This window comes from Salvelinus fontinalis, chromosome 31 (genome assembly GCF_029448725.1).
Source record: "Salvelinus fontinalis isolate EN_2023a chromosome 31, ASM2944872v1, whole genome shotgun sequence".
Taxonomy (NCBI): Eukaryota; Metazoa; Chordata; class Actinopteri; order Salmoniformes; family Salmonidae; genus Salvelinus; species Salvelinus fontinalis.
This window is the reverse complement of record NC_074695.1, coordinates 11,089,772-11,107,634: the sequence shown is the minus strand read 5'-3', so window position 1 is coordinate 11,107,634 and position 17,863 is coordinate 11,089,772. Positions and strand designations below refer to the sequence as shown.

At 46.7% G+C, this 17,863-nt stretch overlaps 1 protein-coding gene across 1 annotated transcript in view; it reads left to right on the top strand.

The window, feature by feature from the left end:
• ubr4 (ubiquitin protein ligase E3 component n-recognin 4) overlaps nt 1-17,863 on the top strand; it is a 133,026-nt gene that overhangs the window by 109,893 nt on the left and 5,270 nt on the right. Inside the window, exons 67-85 of the mRNA XM_055891302.1 lie at nt 75-204; nt 1,814-1,971; nt 3,447-3,556; nt 3,942-4,165; nt 5,625-5,798; nt 7,104-7,225; nt 7,580-7,777; nt 7,980-8,060; nt 8,171-8,386; nt 8,793-8,900; nt 9,325-9,441; nt 9,739-9,929; nt 10,068-10,241; nt 10,650-10,749; nt 10,899-11,117; nt 11,466-11,579; nt 15,402-15,544; nt 16,175-16,300; nt 16,816-17,010. Coding sequence (XP_055747277.1) covers nt 75-204; nt 1,814-1,971; nt 3,447-3,556; nt 3,942-4,165; nt 5,625-5,798; nt 7,104-7,225; nt 7,580-7,777; nt 7,980-8,060; nt 8,171-8,386; nt 8,793-8,900; nt 9,325-9,441; nt 9,739-9,929; nt 10,068-10,241; nt 10,650-10,749; nt 10,899-11,117; nt 11,466-11,579; nt 15,402-15,544; nt 16,175-16,300; nt 16,816-17,010 — 2,900 coding nt within the window. The remainder of the gene's footprint in view (nt 1-74; nt 205-1,813; nt 1,972-3,446; nt 3,557-3,941; nt 4,166-5,624; nt 5,799-7,103; nt 7,226-7,579; nt 7,778-7,979; nt 8,061-8,170; nt 8,387-8,792; nt 8,901-9,324; nt 9,442-9,738; nt 9,930-10,067; nt 10,242-10,649; nt 10,750-10,898; nt 11,118-11,465; nt 11,580-15,401; nt 15,545-16,174; nt 16,301-16,815; nt 17,011-17,863) is intronic.

Here is a 17,863-nt window from a genome sequence, read left to right as displayed (position 1 = left end):
TTTTTTATTTATTTTTTTATCAAATCAGTTAATGTAGGCAATTTCAGGAAATGTGGTGTTTCTGGTGTTTCCAGGATTCTGCTGTGGAGTGTCTGACTACAGTGAAGCCCTACTGCAATGAGATCCATGCTCAGGCCCAGCTCTGGCTCAAGAAGGACCCCAAAGCATCTTATGAAGCCTGGAAAAAGTGCCTTCCAGCAAGATGTGAGTAGATGTGATTTTTTTTTTTTTTAATCGGTCGGTCGGCCCGACTAGTAGTAGGGGATTGATTTGAAGCTCAATGTTTTTAAATTAAAATCTCCCTACCGTCATATCTAAGCCACTATGACACCAATGTCGATGAAATGTCGCAAATTAACTTGATTGGAGGTACACACAGCACACTCCCCACCTCTCGTCGTGGCCGTTACGAGAACCACATACCGGATTTTAACAGGGTCGTTAGCATTAAGGGGGAAAAAATCAAATGTCTTGCCCCGATCTAGTTCAATATCTCTAGGCATCAGATAAGAACAACACTCCAGCATCCGTGAAGTGAGCATTAGACTTACAATCTTTCGGACTAGTTTTGATTAAATCGATTAATTTATCGCTCTCACGTGCTCATTTCTGTCTATTAAGAACCAAGGATGTGCTACGGTATTGTAGCATTTCTCACAATGCTAACAAGTTTTTTTTTTTGGTGCAAGCTCAGTGTTCTAACAGGTCGGTTGCTTGGCAACAACACAGCTGCTTGCACCAGGCTGCCAGCCGTAAGACGTGTATGTGAATAACCCTAGGCTACTGTTGCTAGCTATATGGTGGTATTAAAAAAAAAAAAAAAATGCAAACAGATATTTTGCTTAGCTAGCTAACGTCCAAAGTCCAGTAGCACAAACAAATACGCTAGCGAACGTCCTTGGTTGCTATGATAGCCAGTTAACGTTAGCTAGATAAGGTTAGCCAACGTAAGACTGTTAAAAAAAAAAATGTAAAAAAAAATGTGAGGCTCAAATTACATTATCGAAAGATACCTTTTGTATGTGGAAATGTTGTGATTTTGAATTTTGTATAATCACCTTCCAGTGTAAAAACGATGGAAATTAAAAAATAAATGTTTTAATTGAGAAGTAGGGATTGGTGTCAAGCTGAAATGGAAAGGAAATCCACAATGTCTACTCCACCCATGCTATACCAAGGTTTTCCATCACACAGCTTTGACCTACTACAGTAGCAATGTTGGTCTATTGTACTTCGACTATGTGTATGCAGGTTATTTTTTAATTCAAACCTTCTCTAACAGCTTAATTCACAATCTTAGAGGAGGTTCTCCCACAATAATGTGATTTGTACCGCGTACAAGTTAAAGTATTGGATTCGTCATACACCACACTAATCCCATAACACTACCTTTTCAAACTTTAAAAAAAAATATATATATTTGCAAGCAAGACCATCCCGCTTGATCGGGCTGTTTTGTCTTGTAGTAATGTGGTGCCTGTCTGTAGTTCCTTAAACTTTTTATTAATACATGTCATTGGGATTTTATACATTTTATTTCATAACATATCTTTTCTGGTCAGTAGGTGCTCAACGTAACAACCGATGGTGGTCTGTTGTATACAGTCCCACCATCTATAGAGGTCTAGGGTTTTAAAATCAGTAGCATCTAGTGAAAAGTAAATAGTGATACGTATACAGAAGAACCAGTAGAGTTATTGCTGAAGCAAGTGCATTGATTATGGAACTCGGAGGAACTATCCCTTTAAAAAAAAAAAAAAAAACGGTATTCAAACCCTCCCTTTCAACAATGCCGTAAACACTTGTCCACCAGGCCAGGAGACTGCAGCTAAGCCCCAGAACAAGGCTGAGGTGCGGAGACGCTACCTGATGGAGAAGTACGGGTGGAAGTGGAAACAGTTCATGAGGTCACGCTCCGAGGGTCTGTTCCCCAGGCTCCTCAAACTGGGACACAACAACTGGCTCAGACAGGTAAGGACACTCCACTGCTCTTATAGCAGGACATATTTGAACTCCGTTCAAACGTTTAGGTCGGGACACTCTTCGTTACTGGTACCGTTTGGTGTGGTACGTACACACCGGTGGTGTGTTGGATGGTATAGGCAGGTATACACAGTATACGCACTTTATGTGGGCATTGCGTATATCCTGTGATTAATCCCCATGATGTGAATCAAAGTTGTGTTGTGGAGGACAATGTTTTTTCTTTAACGTTGATTTAACTATTATTTCTTCACATTTTAAGCACAGCAATGTGCAAACGGCCGGTAATTCTATTTGCAAACGTTCCAAAATGTGATTTGCGGGAAAACACAGTTCTGAAACCATGCAAGCAGTTTCATGGACAAAGATGGAAATATTTGTTCAACATTTAGACAGAGGGGAGATCTAAAGATGCAACAACTGTCGTTGGGCGCTATATGACAAACATGTCTGGCAGCTAGACAATGGGGGGGGGGGGGGGGGGGGGGGGGGGTTGATTTGGAAGAACAGGAGAGAGCATATGAGGTCTTTCTATAAAAAATAATGGCCTTCACGTTTTCTATGGTAGGATTTTGGCTATGGGCTTCTTTTGAAGCAAGGTAAGACATGCTTCATGAAGTAAAACGTCTAGGTTTAAAACATTTAAGTAACAGGAAGATTAGAGCGACGCTAATAACAGGCCTAACCGTCTACTGGTCGACGGAGAGGCTTTTCCGAAAACCTTCTCTATTAAATGTTAAGCAGCTACAAAGTAGTCTACCTGGCAAAATGTATATCATGATTCTTTGCCTCAATCCAGTGGCCATTTGTTTTGCGAACTCCCAACAACAGTGCTAGGTACCTGTGCAGGTGAATTAAAGGGTAACTGCACTCAAAAATAATAATTTCTTGGCTTTTTGTGGTCTCCGGATGTGGTGTAAGCATTGTAGTGGATTTAGAACATCCAATGTTGTTGTTGTTTTCTCAACAACAACAACAACAACAAAAAAGTGAAACCTGGAGAGGAAAAAAATAATCTGAAACCTGTGAATTTCTGACTCCGTTCCCAGCCTCGTTTATCTATTTCAATAGTAGGCCTACTGTTAGCCAACTGGTACCATACAGCTTGGCTGTAAAATACCAATATGGGATTGATCGTTTTAGATCGTTCAAAGTGTATGTCGCTGTTTGTCATAGAATTTCACACAAGGGTTATTTTCCTTGGGCCGGGGCGAAACGTTTGGGGTTAGAGTATACCAACTTCTCCAGGCAGCACTACACCACTCAGCTTTTACATTTGAAAAGGTTTGGCACCCGGCCTCCAGAATGATTTAAATGATACGCTGCACCTTTCGATGAGACAACATGGGACTGAGGTTCATGTAGCTGGGTCTAGACAACAGATGGGATGGTGCATGAACTCATCTCACTTATTTTTCACTTCCATGCTATAATTTTTTACTGTAATCTCCTCTGTCTCTCAGGTGCTGTTCACCCCAGCCACCCAGGCAGCGCGGCAGGCAGCCTGTACCATCGTTGAGGCCCTCACCTCCATCCCCAGCCGCAAGCAGCAGGTGTTGGACCTGCTTACCAGGTAAGAGGCCGTCTTTCGTTTGGGAAAGGTAGCACTGTTAAAAGATGCTTTCAAGTTTCAAATTGACACGATGGGAAATGATCTAAGCATCGGTCATCAATGTGAGCGAGTTAGTATCAGTTAAGTTGGATGGTTAACACTGGGTATTATTGTTAGTAGCTGGACCAGGTGCAATGTTGCAGTGAAATATATAACATCAATACTTTATGTTTTGTTTTTTTGTGCTTGCTTTGTATTTTGGGATAATATCCCGGCTTATATGTCAAACAGCTTTTCTAACACGTATTTGTCTGTCCCTCAGTTACCTGGATGAGTTGAGCATCAGTGTTTGTTTGTCCCTCAGTTACCTGGATGAGTTGAGCATCAGTGTTTGTTTGTCCCTCAGTTACCTGGACGAGTTGAGCATCGCGGGGGAATGTGCAGCAGAGTATCTTGCTCTGTACCAGAAGCTCATCAAGCCTCCTCAATGGAAGGTGTACCTGGCCGCCCGAGGAGTCCTGCCCTACATCGGCAACCTCATCACCAAGGAAATAGCCAACCTGTTGGCTCTGGAAGAGGCCACTCTCAGTACAGACCTGCAGCAGGGATATGCCCTCAAGAGCTTGACTGGTATGTAACGTGTTTCATTCACCTTAAACCGAGGCGCTTGTATTGTCTGGTCTTATAGGGATAGTTGACTCAAATAAAACATCAACATGATTTTCCACTTACACTATATATACAGCAGTATGTGGACACCCCTTGAAATTAGTGGATTCAGCTATTTCAGCCACACCCGTTGGTGGAATGTGTTTTAAAATTGAGCACGTTGGCAGTAGAATGGCCTGTACTGAAGAGCTCCGTGACTTTCAACGTGGCACCGTCATAGGATGCCACCTTTCCAACAAGTCAGTTCGTCAAACAAGCATTTCTCTACACTCGCATTAACATCTGCTAACCATGTGTATGTGACCAATAACATTTGATTTGATTTGAAATTTCTGCCCTGCTAGAGCTGCTCCGGTTAACTAAGTGGTGTTATTGTGAAGTGGAAATGTCTAGGAGCAACAGCGGCTCAGCCGCGATGTGGTAGATCACAGAACGGGACCGCTGAAGCGTGTAAAAAATCTTCTGTCCTTCGTTGCAACAATCACTACCGAGTTACAAATTGCCTCTGGAAGCAACTTCAGCGCAAGTACTGTTCGTTGAGAGCTTCATGGAATGGGTTTCCATGGCCGAGCAGCCACACACAAGCCTAAGATCACCATGCGCAATGCCTAGCGTCGGCTGGAGTGGTGTAAAGATCGCCGCCATTGGACTCTGGGGCAGTGGAAACGCGTTCTCTGGAGTGATGAATCACGTTTCACCGTCTGGCTGTCCGACGGACGAATCTGCGTTTGGCGGAGAACGCTACCTGCCTGAATGAATAGTGGCAACTAAAGTTTGGTGGAGGAGGAATAATGATCTGGGGCTGTTTTTCATGGATCGGGCTCTTAGTTCCAGTGAAGAGTCATCTTAACGTAACAGCATACAATGACATTCTAGACAATTCTGTGCTTCCAACTTTGTGGCAACAGTTTGGGGAAGGCCCTTTCCTATTTCAGCATGACAATGCCCCTGTGCACAAAGCAAGGTCCATATAGAAATTATTTGTTGAGATTGGTGTGGAAGAACTTGACTGGCCTGCACAGAGCCCTGACCTCAACCTCATCGAACACCTTTGGGATGAATTGGAATGCCAACTGCGAGCCAGCTCTAATCGCCCAACATCACTAATGTGCGTGTGGCTGAATGGAAGCAAGTCCCCCGCAGCAATATTCCAACATCTAGTGGGAAGCCTTTCCAGAAGAATTGAGGCGGTTATAGCAGCAAAGGGGGGACCAACACTCCATATTAATGACTGTGATTTTGGAAGGAGATGTTTGAAGAGCAGGTGTCCACATACTTTTGGTAATGTAGTATACCTTGGCTTTAGTCGATTCACCAAGATATTTATCTAATGCGGAAACTTTGTTTTGCTAGAATGATGTAAAAACGATAAGCTTTGATGATATGTTAATATGATACCTATCCCGTGTGTGTCTTCTAGGCCTACTGTCATCCTTTGTGGAGGTGGAGTCCATCAAGCGCCACTTTAAGAGTCGTCTGGTGGGCACGGTGCTGAACGGCTACCTGTGTCTCAGGAAACTAGTGGTGCAGAGGACCAAGCTCATCGACGAGACCCAGGACATGCTGCTGGAGATGCTGGAGGACATGACCACAGGTATAAAGCTAGTTAATATATAGACTCAGGAGGACATGATGCTGGAGGACTTGACCACATGTATAAAGCTAGTTAATATATAGCCCCAGGAGGACTTGACCACATGTATAAAGCTAGTTAATATATAGCCCCAGGAGGACTTGACCACAGGTATAAAGCTAGTTAATATATAGACCCAGGAGGACTTGACCACAGGTATAAAGCTAGTTAATATATAGCCCCAGGAGGACTTGACCACAGGTATAAAGCTAGTTAATATATAGACCCAGGAGGACATACTCCTGGAGATGCTGGAGGACTTGACCACAGGTATAAAGCTAGTTAATATATAGACCCAGGAGGACTTGACCACAGGTATAAAGCTAGTTAATATATAGACCCAGGAGGACATGATGCTGGAGGACATGACCACAGGTATAAAGCTAATTAATATATAGACTCAGGAGGACATGATGCTGGAGGACTTGACCACAGGTATAAAGCTAATTAATATATAGACTCAGGAGGACTTGACCACAGGTATAAAGCTAGTTAATATATAGACCCAGGAGGACATGATGCTGGAGGACTTGACCACAGGTATAAAGCTAGTTAATATATAGACCCAGGAGGACATGACCACAGGTATAAAGCTAGTTAATATATAGACCCAGGAGGACATGATGCTGGAGGACTTGACCACAGGTATAAAGCTAATTAATATATAGACTCAGGAGGACTTGACCACAGGTATAAAGCTAGTTAATATATAGACCCAGGAGGACATGATGCTGGAGGAGTTGACCACAGGTATAAAGCTAGTTAATATATAGACCCAGGAGGACATGATGCTGGAGGACTTGACCACAGGTATAAAGCTAGTTAATATATAGACCCAGGAGGACTTGACCACAGGTATAAAGCTAGTTAATATATAGACCCAGGAGGACTTGACCACAGGTATAAAGCTAGTTAATATATAGACCCAGGAGGACATACTGCTGGAGATGCTGGAGGACTTGACCACAGTTATAAAGCTAGTTAATATATAGACTCAGGAGGACTTGACCACAGGTATAAAGCTAGTTAATATATAGCCCCAGGAGGACTTGACCACAGGTATAAAGCTAGTTAATATATAGACTCAGGAGGACTTGACCACAGGTATAAAGCTAGTTAATATATAGACCCAGGAGGACATGATGCTGGAGGACATGACCACAGGTATAAAGCTAATTAATATATAGACCCAGGAGGACATACTGCTGGAGATGCTGGAGGACTTGACCACAGGTATAAAGCTAGTGCTTTCTTTCCATTCTCCAGGGACCGAGTCTGAGACCAAGGCATTCATGGCAGTGTGTATTGAGACAGCCAAGAGGTACAACCTGGATGACTACAGAACACCGGTGTTTATCTTTGAGAGACTCTGCAGCATCATCTACCCAGTAAGTGGCTTCTTCTCTGTTCCTGTTGTAACTCAAGTCTATGGTTCAACTCTTCTTTCCTTGATTCCTCGCGTCCTCTTTCCTCGCCTCCTTGTCAACGCATTGGAGAGGTACGAGGGGAGGGATCTTGGACCTTCTCCAATACGGTTGAGAAGAAGGCGAGGAGATGGGAAGCAAGGAATCACAGAATGATGAATTTGATAGCCTTTGTGTTTCTAGGAATGCATTGCATGGCGTAACTGAATCTCCTCCTCTTCCTCCTCTACCTTCTCCCCTCCTCTTCCTCCTCTACCTTCTCCCTTCCTCTTCCTCCTATACCTTCTCCCCTCCTCCTGCTCTTCCTCCCCCCTCCAGGAGGAAAATGAGGTGACAGAGTTCTTTGTTACCCTGGAGAAGGATCCTCAGCAGGAGGACTTCCTGCAGGGCCGTATGCCTGGTAATCCGTACAGCAGCAACGAGCCAGGTATCGGACCCCTGATGAGGGACATCAAGAACAAGATCTGTCAGGACTGTGACCTGGTGGCCCTGCTCGAGGACGACAGTGGCATGGAGGTAGGAAACCGTAGATTTCTCCTGTAGCTACAACACTGTGCCACCTGCTTTTTTGTTGTTGTCCAAGACACTGTCTATTCTTGCACATAGTCACGTTTTGCTGTGCTGTTTGGGGATTGCGGTCCTGGAGTGAAACACAAGAAGATGGGAGACGGTTCTCCACCTAGTTTCTAATCGTCTCCTGTCTATTTGTTTCTCATAGCTTCTGGTGAACAATAAGATCATAAGTTTGGACCTGCCTGTGGCCGAGGTTTACAAGAAGGTGTGGTGCCCTACCAACGAGGTGACAAACTCTTCACTATTTTATATTCCAACTCTGTTTTTCAAACAATAATTGAGGTTGTTTAGGCTTGTTTGTGGAGAGTGTTAACCTGGTTTGTTTTTGTCTGTCAGGGAGAGCCCATGAGGATCATATATCGTATGAGGGGTCTCCTTGGAGACGCTACTGAAGAGTTCATTGAGTCTCTGGACTCTACCACAGATGAAGAGGAGGATGAGGAGGAGGTGTATAAGATGGCAGGAGTGATGGCTCAGTGTGGTGGGCTGGAGTGTATGCTCAGCAGACTGTCTGGCATCAGGGACTTCAAACAGGGAAGACACTTGCTCACTGTGAGTAGGACATGGGACAGATACTACATTTTATATATTGGTTCTAGTTAGTTATTGTTTCAGGAAATGCAACATTTACATTGTAGTCAATGACTTTTGTTACTACCATTTATTATGAAAATTATTTGCGTTTACATTGGAGTCAGTGACTATAGTTACTACCATTATCACGTAACATTTAATAATGTCAGTAACAAGTCGTTGACAACATGTACAATTGCTGTGGGATTATTTAAAATACTATTTGAAGAGGTAGGGTTTCTGATGTTTTTTTGGAAACATTTGACAAATTTCCATAATTTGCCTCGGTCATGTTAGTGCAACGATATAGTGTTTTTTTTAAAGACATATTTTATAATTTCCCCATTTACAGTATATAGTAACACTCTCCTCTGTCCCGTCCCAGGTGCTGCTGAAGCTGTTCAGTTACTGTGTAAAGGTGAAGATCAACAGACAACAGCTGGTCAAACCAGACATGAACACGCTCAACGTCATGCTGGGCACACTCAACCTGGTGAGGACTAAATCACCTTTTTAATTGTATTTATTTAACTTGGAAAGTCAGTTAAGAACAAATTCTTATTTACAATGATGGCCTACCCCGGCCAAAGCTGGGCCAATTGTGCGCCGCCCTATGGGACTACCAATCACGGCCGGTTGTGATACAGCCTGGAATCGAACCAGGATCTGTAGTGACGCTGTGCCACTCGGGTCTAAGGCCCTGTCTGTCCAAGCAGGCTAAGACTCATTTTGTACCACACAATACAGTTGTTGAATCTATGTACATTCATACGGAGGAAGTAATATAACATTGTGACATGACGTGATGCAGATACAAAGATGAACAATTCAAAACATTTTTGGTATTTGCAGGAAAAATTCTATCCGTTACTTTTGACCAGAGAGTGTGACCATATTTGTTTTTTTTCCTCCTGTAGGCGTTGGTTGCGGAGCAGGAGAGTAAGGACAGTGGAGGAGCGTCCATAGCAGAGCAGGTCCTCAGCATCATGGAGATCATTCTGGATGAGGCCAACGCTGAGATCTCAGAGGACAAGGTGAGACTGGCAGCCCTGGACAAAAATATCCTGTCCTGGTACCTTGGAAACTGTTGCGAAATGGACTATCCCGGTCAAACGGTACATAGAATAAAATAATGTTCCACCCAAGTTATTTTTTTAGACCAAACTAGATACATCTTGTCTGGCTACTTGCCCCGTCAAATGTTTTCAGACGAAATAATCAAAGTTGGTGGCTCCAAACTACAGGAAGTACAATTCTCAATTTTCTCCTTAACGTGTTGTTCCATGAAGCTAAAGTGTATTGCCTCCCCCCCCCCCCCCCCCCCCCCCCAGGGTAACCTGCTGTTAACAGGGGACAAGGACCAGCTGGTGATGCTGCTGGACCAGATCAACACCCCGTTTGTCCGTTCCAACCCCAGTGTTCTGCAGGGTCTCCTACGTATCATACCGTACCTGTCCTTTGGAGAACTGGAGAAGATGAGGATCCTAGTGGAGAGATTTAAACCATGTTGCAGCTTCGACAAGTATATATTCAAACTGGGTTTAGTAGTAAAGTGGGAATTTGTCTTTTTTTTTTACGAGAGTGTGTAGGGTTTTTATTCACGTGACGTCCGTGACATTTGAACCACGTTTTTTTTTTGTCCCCCCGCTGTGTTCTCTAGGTACGACGAGGAGCACAGTGCCGATGATAAGGTCTTCATCGACTGCTTCTGTAAGATCGCGGCTGGCATCAAGAACAACAACAACGGACACCAACTCAAAGACCTGATCCTGCAGAAAGGCATCACACAGAGCGCTCTGGGCTATATGAAGAAACACATCCCCAACGCCAAAAAGTAAGATGGGGATTGGGCCTCGTAGTAGTGGTGGTGGTGGTCCTGTTAACTTTATAAACACGGATCACAAAACCCATCAATTAGATGTATTCATATATTATAGCCCTTCCTTTAGGTAACAGTTGTCCCAAAGTAGCCTGGTCTCAGAGTGGTTGGTGTTTTACAGCCAACTCCTTTGGGAATGATCACAGGAATTGTCTGTACAACTCAAACAGATCTTGGACCAGGCTAGTGGCTTTCTAAACACTGATAACATTTCCGAAAACAAAAGGGGGGGGGGGGGTATTCATATTTTTTGGGGTGGGGGGGGGGGGGCTGTTTAATTAAAATCTTCATATCTATATCCAAAACGATTCCCAACTTCACAGTATGTGAAACGACACTGACCTCTCCTCTCCTTCCCTCAAGTCTGGATGCTGACGTGTGGAAGAAGTTCCTGTCTCGTCCAGCTCTACCCTTCATCCTCAGACTGCTCCGAGGCCTGGCCACCCAGCACCCACCTACACAGGTACACTCCTGGGTCATGTTCACTAGGGCACACTGTAGCAAAACGTTTTGAAACAAACATCTGTTATTGAGGGGATGATGTATATAATCTAGTGTTTCCTGCCCGTGCTAAACTTTTTTTTCTGAACAACCTCGTCTGTCTCTCTCCAGATGCTAATCGGGACAGATTCCATCACTAACCTTCACAAGCTGGAGCAGGTGTCTAGTGACGAGGGTATTGGGACGCTGGCAGAGAACCTTCTGGAGGCGCTGAGGGAGCACGCTGAGGTCAACCTGAAGATAGACGCCGCTCGCAGGGAGACACGGGCCGAGAAGAAACGCATGGCAATGGCCATGAGACAGAAAGCTCTGGGGACACTGGGCATGACGGTAGGTTACCGACTGGGAGGGTTAACCCGGACCATAGTTGGAGAGGTTGGAAGACCAAGTTCAGGTGTGGGTTTCTGGTCACGACTGTAGGTGATGAGGGAGGGAGGCGACGTATGCAGTCCAAAACCATTCAATAGCTAATAATGACCTGCATGCTGCTTTCTCTCAGCCCAGCCTGACCCATTAGAGATCCTGAGATTTGTGGGAGAAAACTTCCTTGGAGAGTCTTGGAAAGATTCCAATGGGATTCTATGGAAATCTTCCTTTCTTCCCCAACACTGCCCTGATTTTTATCATTAAGAAACAGGAAGCTAATCCAGGTTGGTAATTGGCTGTTATGTGTTTCAGACCAATGAGAAGGGCCAGGTGGTGACCAAGACGTCGTTGTTGAAGCAGATGGAGGAGCTGATAGAGGAGCCAGGACTGACCTGCTGCATCTGTAGAGAGGGATACAAGTTCCAGGTAACACAACACAACACACACACACACACACACACACACACACACACACACACACACGCACACACACACACACACACGCACACACACTCTCTACGAGCACTGACCTGCTGCATCTGTAGAGAGGGATACAAGTTCCAGGTAACACAACACAACACACACACACACACACACACACACACACACACACACACACACACACACACACACTCTCTACGAGCACTGACCTGCTGCATCTGTAGAGAGGGATACAAGTTCCAGGTAACAACACAACACAACACACACACACACACACACACACACACACACACACACACACACACTCTCTACGAGCACTGACCTGCTGCATCTGTAGAGAGGGATACAAGTTCCAGGTAACACAACAACACACACACACACACACACACACACACACACACACACACACACTCTCTACGAGCACTGACCTGCTGCATCTGTAGAGAGGGATACAAGATTGCTAAGCCTCGAGGCAATTGAGACATGGATTGTGTACGTGTGCCATTCAGAGGGTGAATGACGAAAGACCAGATTTAAGTGCCTTTGAACGGGGTATGGTAGTAGGTGCCAGGCTCACCGGTGGTGGTAGGCGCCAGGCTCACCGGTGGTGTTAGGCGCCAGGCTCACCGGTGGTGTTAGGCGCCAGGCTCACCGGTGGTGTTAGGCGCCAGGCGCCCCGGTGGTGTTAGGCGCCAGGCGCCCCGGTGGTGGTAGGCGCCAGGCGCCCCGGTGGTGGTAGGCGCCAGGCTCACCGGTGGTGGTAGGCGCCAGGCGCACCGGTGGTGGTAGGCGCCAGGCGCACCGGTGGTGGTAGGTGCCAGGCGCACCGGTGGTGGTAGGTGCCAGGCGCACCGGTGGTGGTAGGCGCCAGGCGCACCGGTGGTGGTAGGTTGCCAGGCGCCAGGCGCACCGGTGGTGGTAGGTTGCCAGGCGCCAGGCGGACCGGTGGTGGTAGGTTGCCAGGCGCACCGGTGGTGGTAGGTGCCAGGCGCACCGGTGGTGGTAGGTGCCAGGCGCACCGGTGGTGGTAGGTGCCAGGCGCACCGGTTTGTGCCAAGAACTGGGGGTTTTCCACGCTCAAAAGTTTGTGTCTTTTCAATAACGATCCACCACCCAACGGACATCCAGCCAACTTGACACAATTGTAGGAAGCGTTGGGGTCAACGTCATGGGTCGGCGTCCCAGTGGAACACTTTTCAACAAACACCTTGTGGACTCCGTGCCCCGGCAAATTGAGGCTGTTCTGAAGGACAGACGGGGTACGGCTCGATATTAGGAAGGTGTTCCTAATGTTTGGTAAACTCTGTGTACATGTACCTACCTGCAGTGACGCAGCTGTTTGGCCCGAGTTCCCAGGGCGCTAGATGGTTGGACTTGTCAACAAAAGCAGCTTGACAAGATGCCAAGTTTTCGAACTACCAGTAGTTTCTTAGAGGAAAATTTAAATAAAGCGATCTGTGCATTTTAACTACCGCATAAATACGCCTATCACATGTCAAAAACCGAATGATTCGGTGGTGCCGCTGTTTTGAACTGATTCGATGTATTATTTAGAGCAAGCAGACAGATCGCGTCATGAACGCAACAGGCGCACCGGGGTGAACGCAACAGGCGCACCGGGGTGAACGCAACAGGCGCACCGGGGTGAACGCCACAGGCGCACCGGGGTGAACGCAACAGGCGCCCCGGGGTGAACGCAACAGGCGCCCCGGGGTGAACGCCACAGGCGCCCCGGGGTGAACGCAACAGGCGCACCGGGGTGAACGCCGCAGGCGCACCGGGGTGAACGCCGCAGGCGCCCCGGGGTGAACGCCGCAGGCGCACCGGGGTGAACGCCGCAGGCGCCCCGGGGTGAACGCCGCAGGCGCCCCGGGGTGAACGCCGCAGGCGATAGCCAGGTAAACTTTCTTCCTAAAAATGACTTCATATTTCAGAGTTGGTCAGATATGAGTTTAGATAGCTCCCATGCAAATTTCAAGTCTAACTAGCACGCAAGCTACAAGCTAGTTCTAGCTAGCGAATTTGAGTTTATCAAAGGTAGATAACTAGTTAATGAACTATTTCTCAATGTTTCTCAAACTTACTGTTTAATGAATTTGATCAAGCTTTGTGATTCATCCCGGTTTTAGTCCACACATGTCGCCCTGTCACATACAGTAGAACCTCATAAACAACACAAACATAAACATAAACAACATAAACAATCAAATTGGCCTTGTCTTGAATTTTTTTTTTTTTTGTTCTACCAGATCCGCCATGAAATGTTCTAGCTCGTGTATCTCTCTGTCCTTCGACTCTTGTTGGATGTAGTTGTCCAGATTATCAGGTCCCAGGCTCCCTGGACTGTTACGATCATTTATTTACAAGTAAATTACACATTTCGCTTTAGGGCCCATCTGTACCTGATAGAGCTGATGCAGTCTCCCGTGTAGAAGTAAGCCGTCTGACGCGAGAGACCCGTTTGGATGGAGACCTACAGCAGAACCAGAAGTTCAGATTTTTTTTTTGACGGACATTTGAGCACCCCCAAGACAGTCCATTAACTTCGAGCCGTTATAATTTATTCTATGAAATCCCGCGATTTTTCATTGGAGCAGTTCCCCCTCCGAGGAAACAGCTGGCCAAACAATCAAAGCAATGTTTTCACGGCCTATGGAGGAGGCGAAGCTGCTGCTGCCCGTCACTGAGGGGCAGAGTAGTAACTGAACATGGTATGGTAGTAGGTGCCAGGCTCACCGGTGGTGGTAGGTGCCAGGCGCACCGGTGGTGGTAGGTGCCAGGCTCACCGGTGGTGGTAGGTGCCCGTGCTGCCCGTCACTGAGGGGCAGAGTAGTAACTGAACATGGTATGGTAGTAGGTGCCAGGCTCACCGGTGGTGGTAGGTGCCAGGCGCACCGGTGGTGGTAGGTGCCAGGCGCACCGGTGGTGGTAGGTGCCCGTGCTGCCCGTCACTGAGGGGCAGAGTAGTAACTGAACATGGTATGGTAGTAGGTGCCAGGCTCACCGGTGGTGGTAGGTGCCAGGCGCACCGGTGGTGGTAGGTGCCAGGCGCACCGGTGGTGGTAGGTGCCCGTGCTGCCCGTCACTGAGGGGCAGAGTAGTAACTGAACATGGTATGGTAGTAGGTGCCAGGCTCACCGGTGGTGGTAGGTGCCAGGCGCACCGGTGGTGGTAGGTGCCAGGCGCACCGGTGGTGGTAGGTGCCCGTGCTGCCCGTCACTGAGGGGCAGAGTAGTAACTGAACATGGTATGGTAGTAGGTGCCAGGCTCACCGGTGGTGGTAGGTGCCAGGCGCACCGGTGGTGGTAGGTGCCCGTGCTGCCCGTCACTGAGGGGCAGAGTAGTAACTGAACAGCTTGTTTTGAGCATTTTAAAATATTTTTACCGTTCTCAAGTGGGACGCCGCTCCTAACGCCCTAATGGGCAGGTAGTCGCTACCTACCTGTACCCCAGCGGCTTCCCACAATTCACCTTGGGAAACACTACTATAAACTGGGTGGTTCGAGCCCTGGATGCTGATTGGCTGAAAACCGTGGTATATCAGACCGTATACCATGGGTATGACAAAACATTTTATTTTATTACGTATACCACACCCCCTCTGGCCTTAATGTATAATTATACATCTTTTTATTAATTATTGATCAAATGTATGGACAATTCCACTCTTGGCTGTGACTAAAACTGTTTTATTTTCATATGAAATGTTCCTTTATTCCAAATGGAAGTTCGGGTGTCAGTTATTATTTCAATGCATCTTTTATCAATTGTTAAGTGCTATATTTCCTTGTCTTTGTCCCCTACTAGCCGACCAAGGTGCTGGGGATCTACACCTTCACCAAGCGAGTGGCCCTGGAGGACTTTGAGATCAAGCCCCGCAAGCAGCAGGGATACAGCACTGTCTCGCACTTTAACATAGTCCACTACGACTGCCACCTCGCAGCTGTCAGGTTAGTACACACACACACACACACACACACACACACACACACACACACACACACACACACACACACACACACACACACACACACAGTAGGGATACAGCACTGTGTCGCACTTTAACATAGTCCACTACGACTGCCACCTCGCAGCTGTCAGGTTAATACACACACACACACACACACACACACACACACACACACAGTAGGGATACAGCACTGTGTCGCACTTTAACATAGTCCACTACGACTGCCACCTCGACAGTTGTCAGTTTGAAACAAACTATTATATTAATCTGACTATCCACAATAATTGTATTATTGTGTGTGCATGTAACCGTGCTCTCTCTCTCTCCGTCCTCTATTCAGGCTATTGTGTGTGCATGTAACCGTGCTCTCTCTCTCTCCGTCCTCTATTCAGGCTATTGTGTGTGCATGTAACCATGCTCTCTCTCTCTCTCTCCGTCCTCTATTCAGGCTATTGTGTGTGCATGTAACCATGCTCTCTCTCTCTCCGTCCTCTATTCAGGCTATTGTGTGTGCATGTAACCATGCTCTCTCTCTCTCTCTCCGTCCTCTATTCAGGCTATTGTGTGTGCATGTAACCATGCTCTCTCTCTCTCTCCGTCCTCTATTCAGGCTTGCTCGCGGGCGGGAGGAGTGGGAGAGTGCTGCGCTGCAGAATGCCAACACCAAGTGCAATGGACTGCTTCCTGTCTGGGGGCCTCACGTCCCGGAATCGGCTTTCGCCACCTGCCTGGCCAGGTATGACCAACTCGCTTGAAATTGTTGCAGCAGATACATAACTTTAAAAAAGTGTCAGAAGGGAACGTGTGTTGCCTTTCTGAAAACATGATCAAAGCTTTTTTGGCTTGACATTTAGAGTTGAGCTAGACTGGCTAACTCCAGCGCCTCTACTTCCTTGACTTAAGAGTCTATTAACGGCTGCTATGATGTGTTGGCTCAAAGCGACGATAATGAAGGGGGTTGTGGCCACAGCCACGGACTTCAAGACGGCACCCTACGCCGGTTGGATATCCCCGTTTCGAATTCAACCAATCATGATTTTGTTTTCCATAGGACCAGCCCTGCGCATGCAAATAGCTTGGATATGAGAACCAATCAAAAACAAGTTGCTCAAAATGTTTTGCTAACCTGTCTTATTACCAAGTCTGCTGTACCAGACCTGTCATAGCTCGCTGTTTATTTCTCTCTGATAATCTTTCACGTTCGTCCCATTAAAAGTCCTGCTTTTCTCGGTCCTCTTTCCCCCCCCCCAGGCACAACACATATCTGCAGGAGTGTACGGGGCAGAGAGAGCCCACCTACCAGATGAACATCCACGACACCAAGCTCCTCTTCCTGCGTTTCGCCACGGAGCAGTCCTTCAGCGTGGATACGGGAGGGGGAGGACGAGAGAGCAACATCCACCTCATCCCTTACATCATCCACACCGTGCTCTACGTCGTCAACACGTATGATTACATTACATCATCCACACCGTCCTCAACACGTATGATTACATTACGTCATCCACACCGTCCTCAACACGTATGATTACATTACATCATCCACACCGTCCTCTACGTCCTCAACACGTATCATTACATTACATCATCCACACCGTGCTCTACGTCCTCAACACGTATCATTACATTACATCATCCACACCGTGCTCTACGTCCTCAACACGTATCATTACATTACATCATCCACACCGTGCTCTACGTCCTCAACACGTATGATTACATCATCCACACTGTGCTCTATGTCCTCAACACGTATGATTACATTACATCATCCACACCGTTCTCTACGTCCTCAACACGTATGATTACATTACATCATCCACACCGTGCTCTACGTCCTCAACACGTATCATTACATTACATCATCCACACCGTGCTCTACGTACTCAACACGTATGATTACATTACATCATCCACACCGTTCTCTACGTCCTCAACACGTATGATTACATTACATCATCCACACCGTGCTCTACGTACTCAACACGTATGATTACATTACATCATCCACACCGTGCTCTACGTCCTCAACACGTATCATTACATTACATCATCCACACCGTGCTCTACGTCCTCAACACGTATGATTACATTACATCATCCACACCGTGCTCTACGTCCTCAACACGTATGATTACATTACATCATCCACACCGTGCTCTACGTACTCAACACGTATGATTACATTACATCATCCACACCGTGCTCTACGTCCTCAACACGTATGATTACATTACATCATCCACACCGTGCTCTACGTCCTCAACACGTATCATTACATTACATCATCCACACCGTG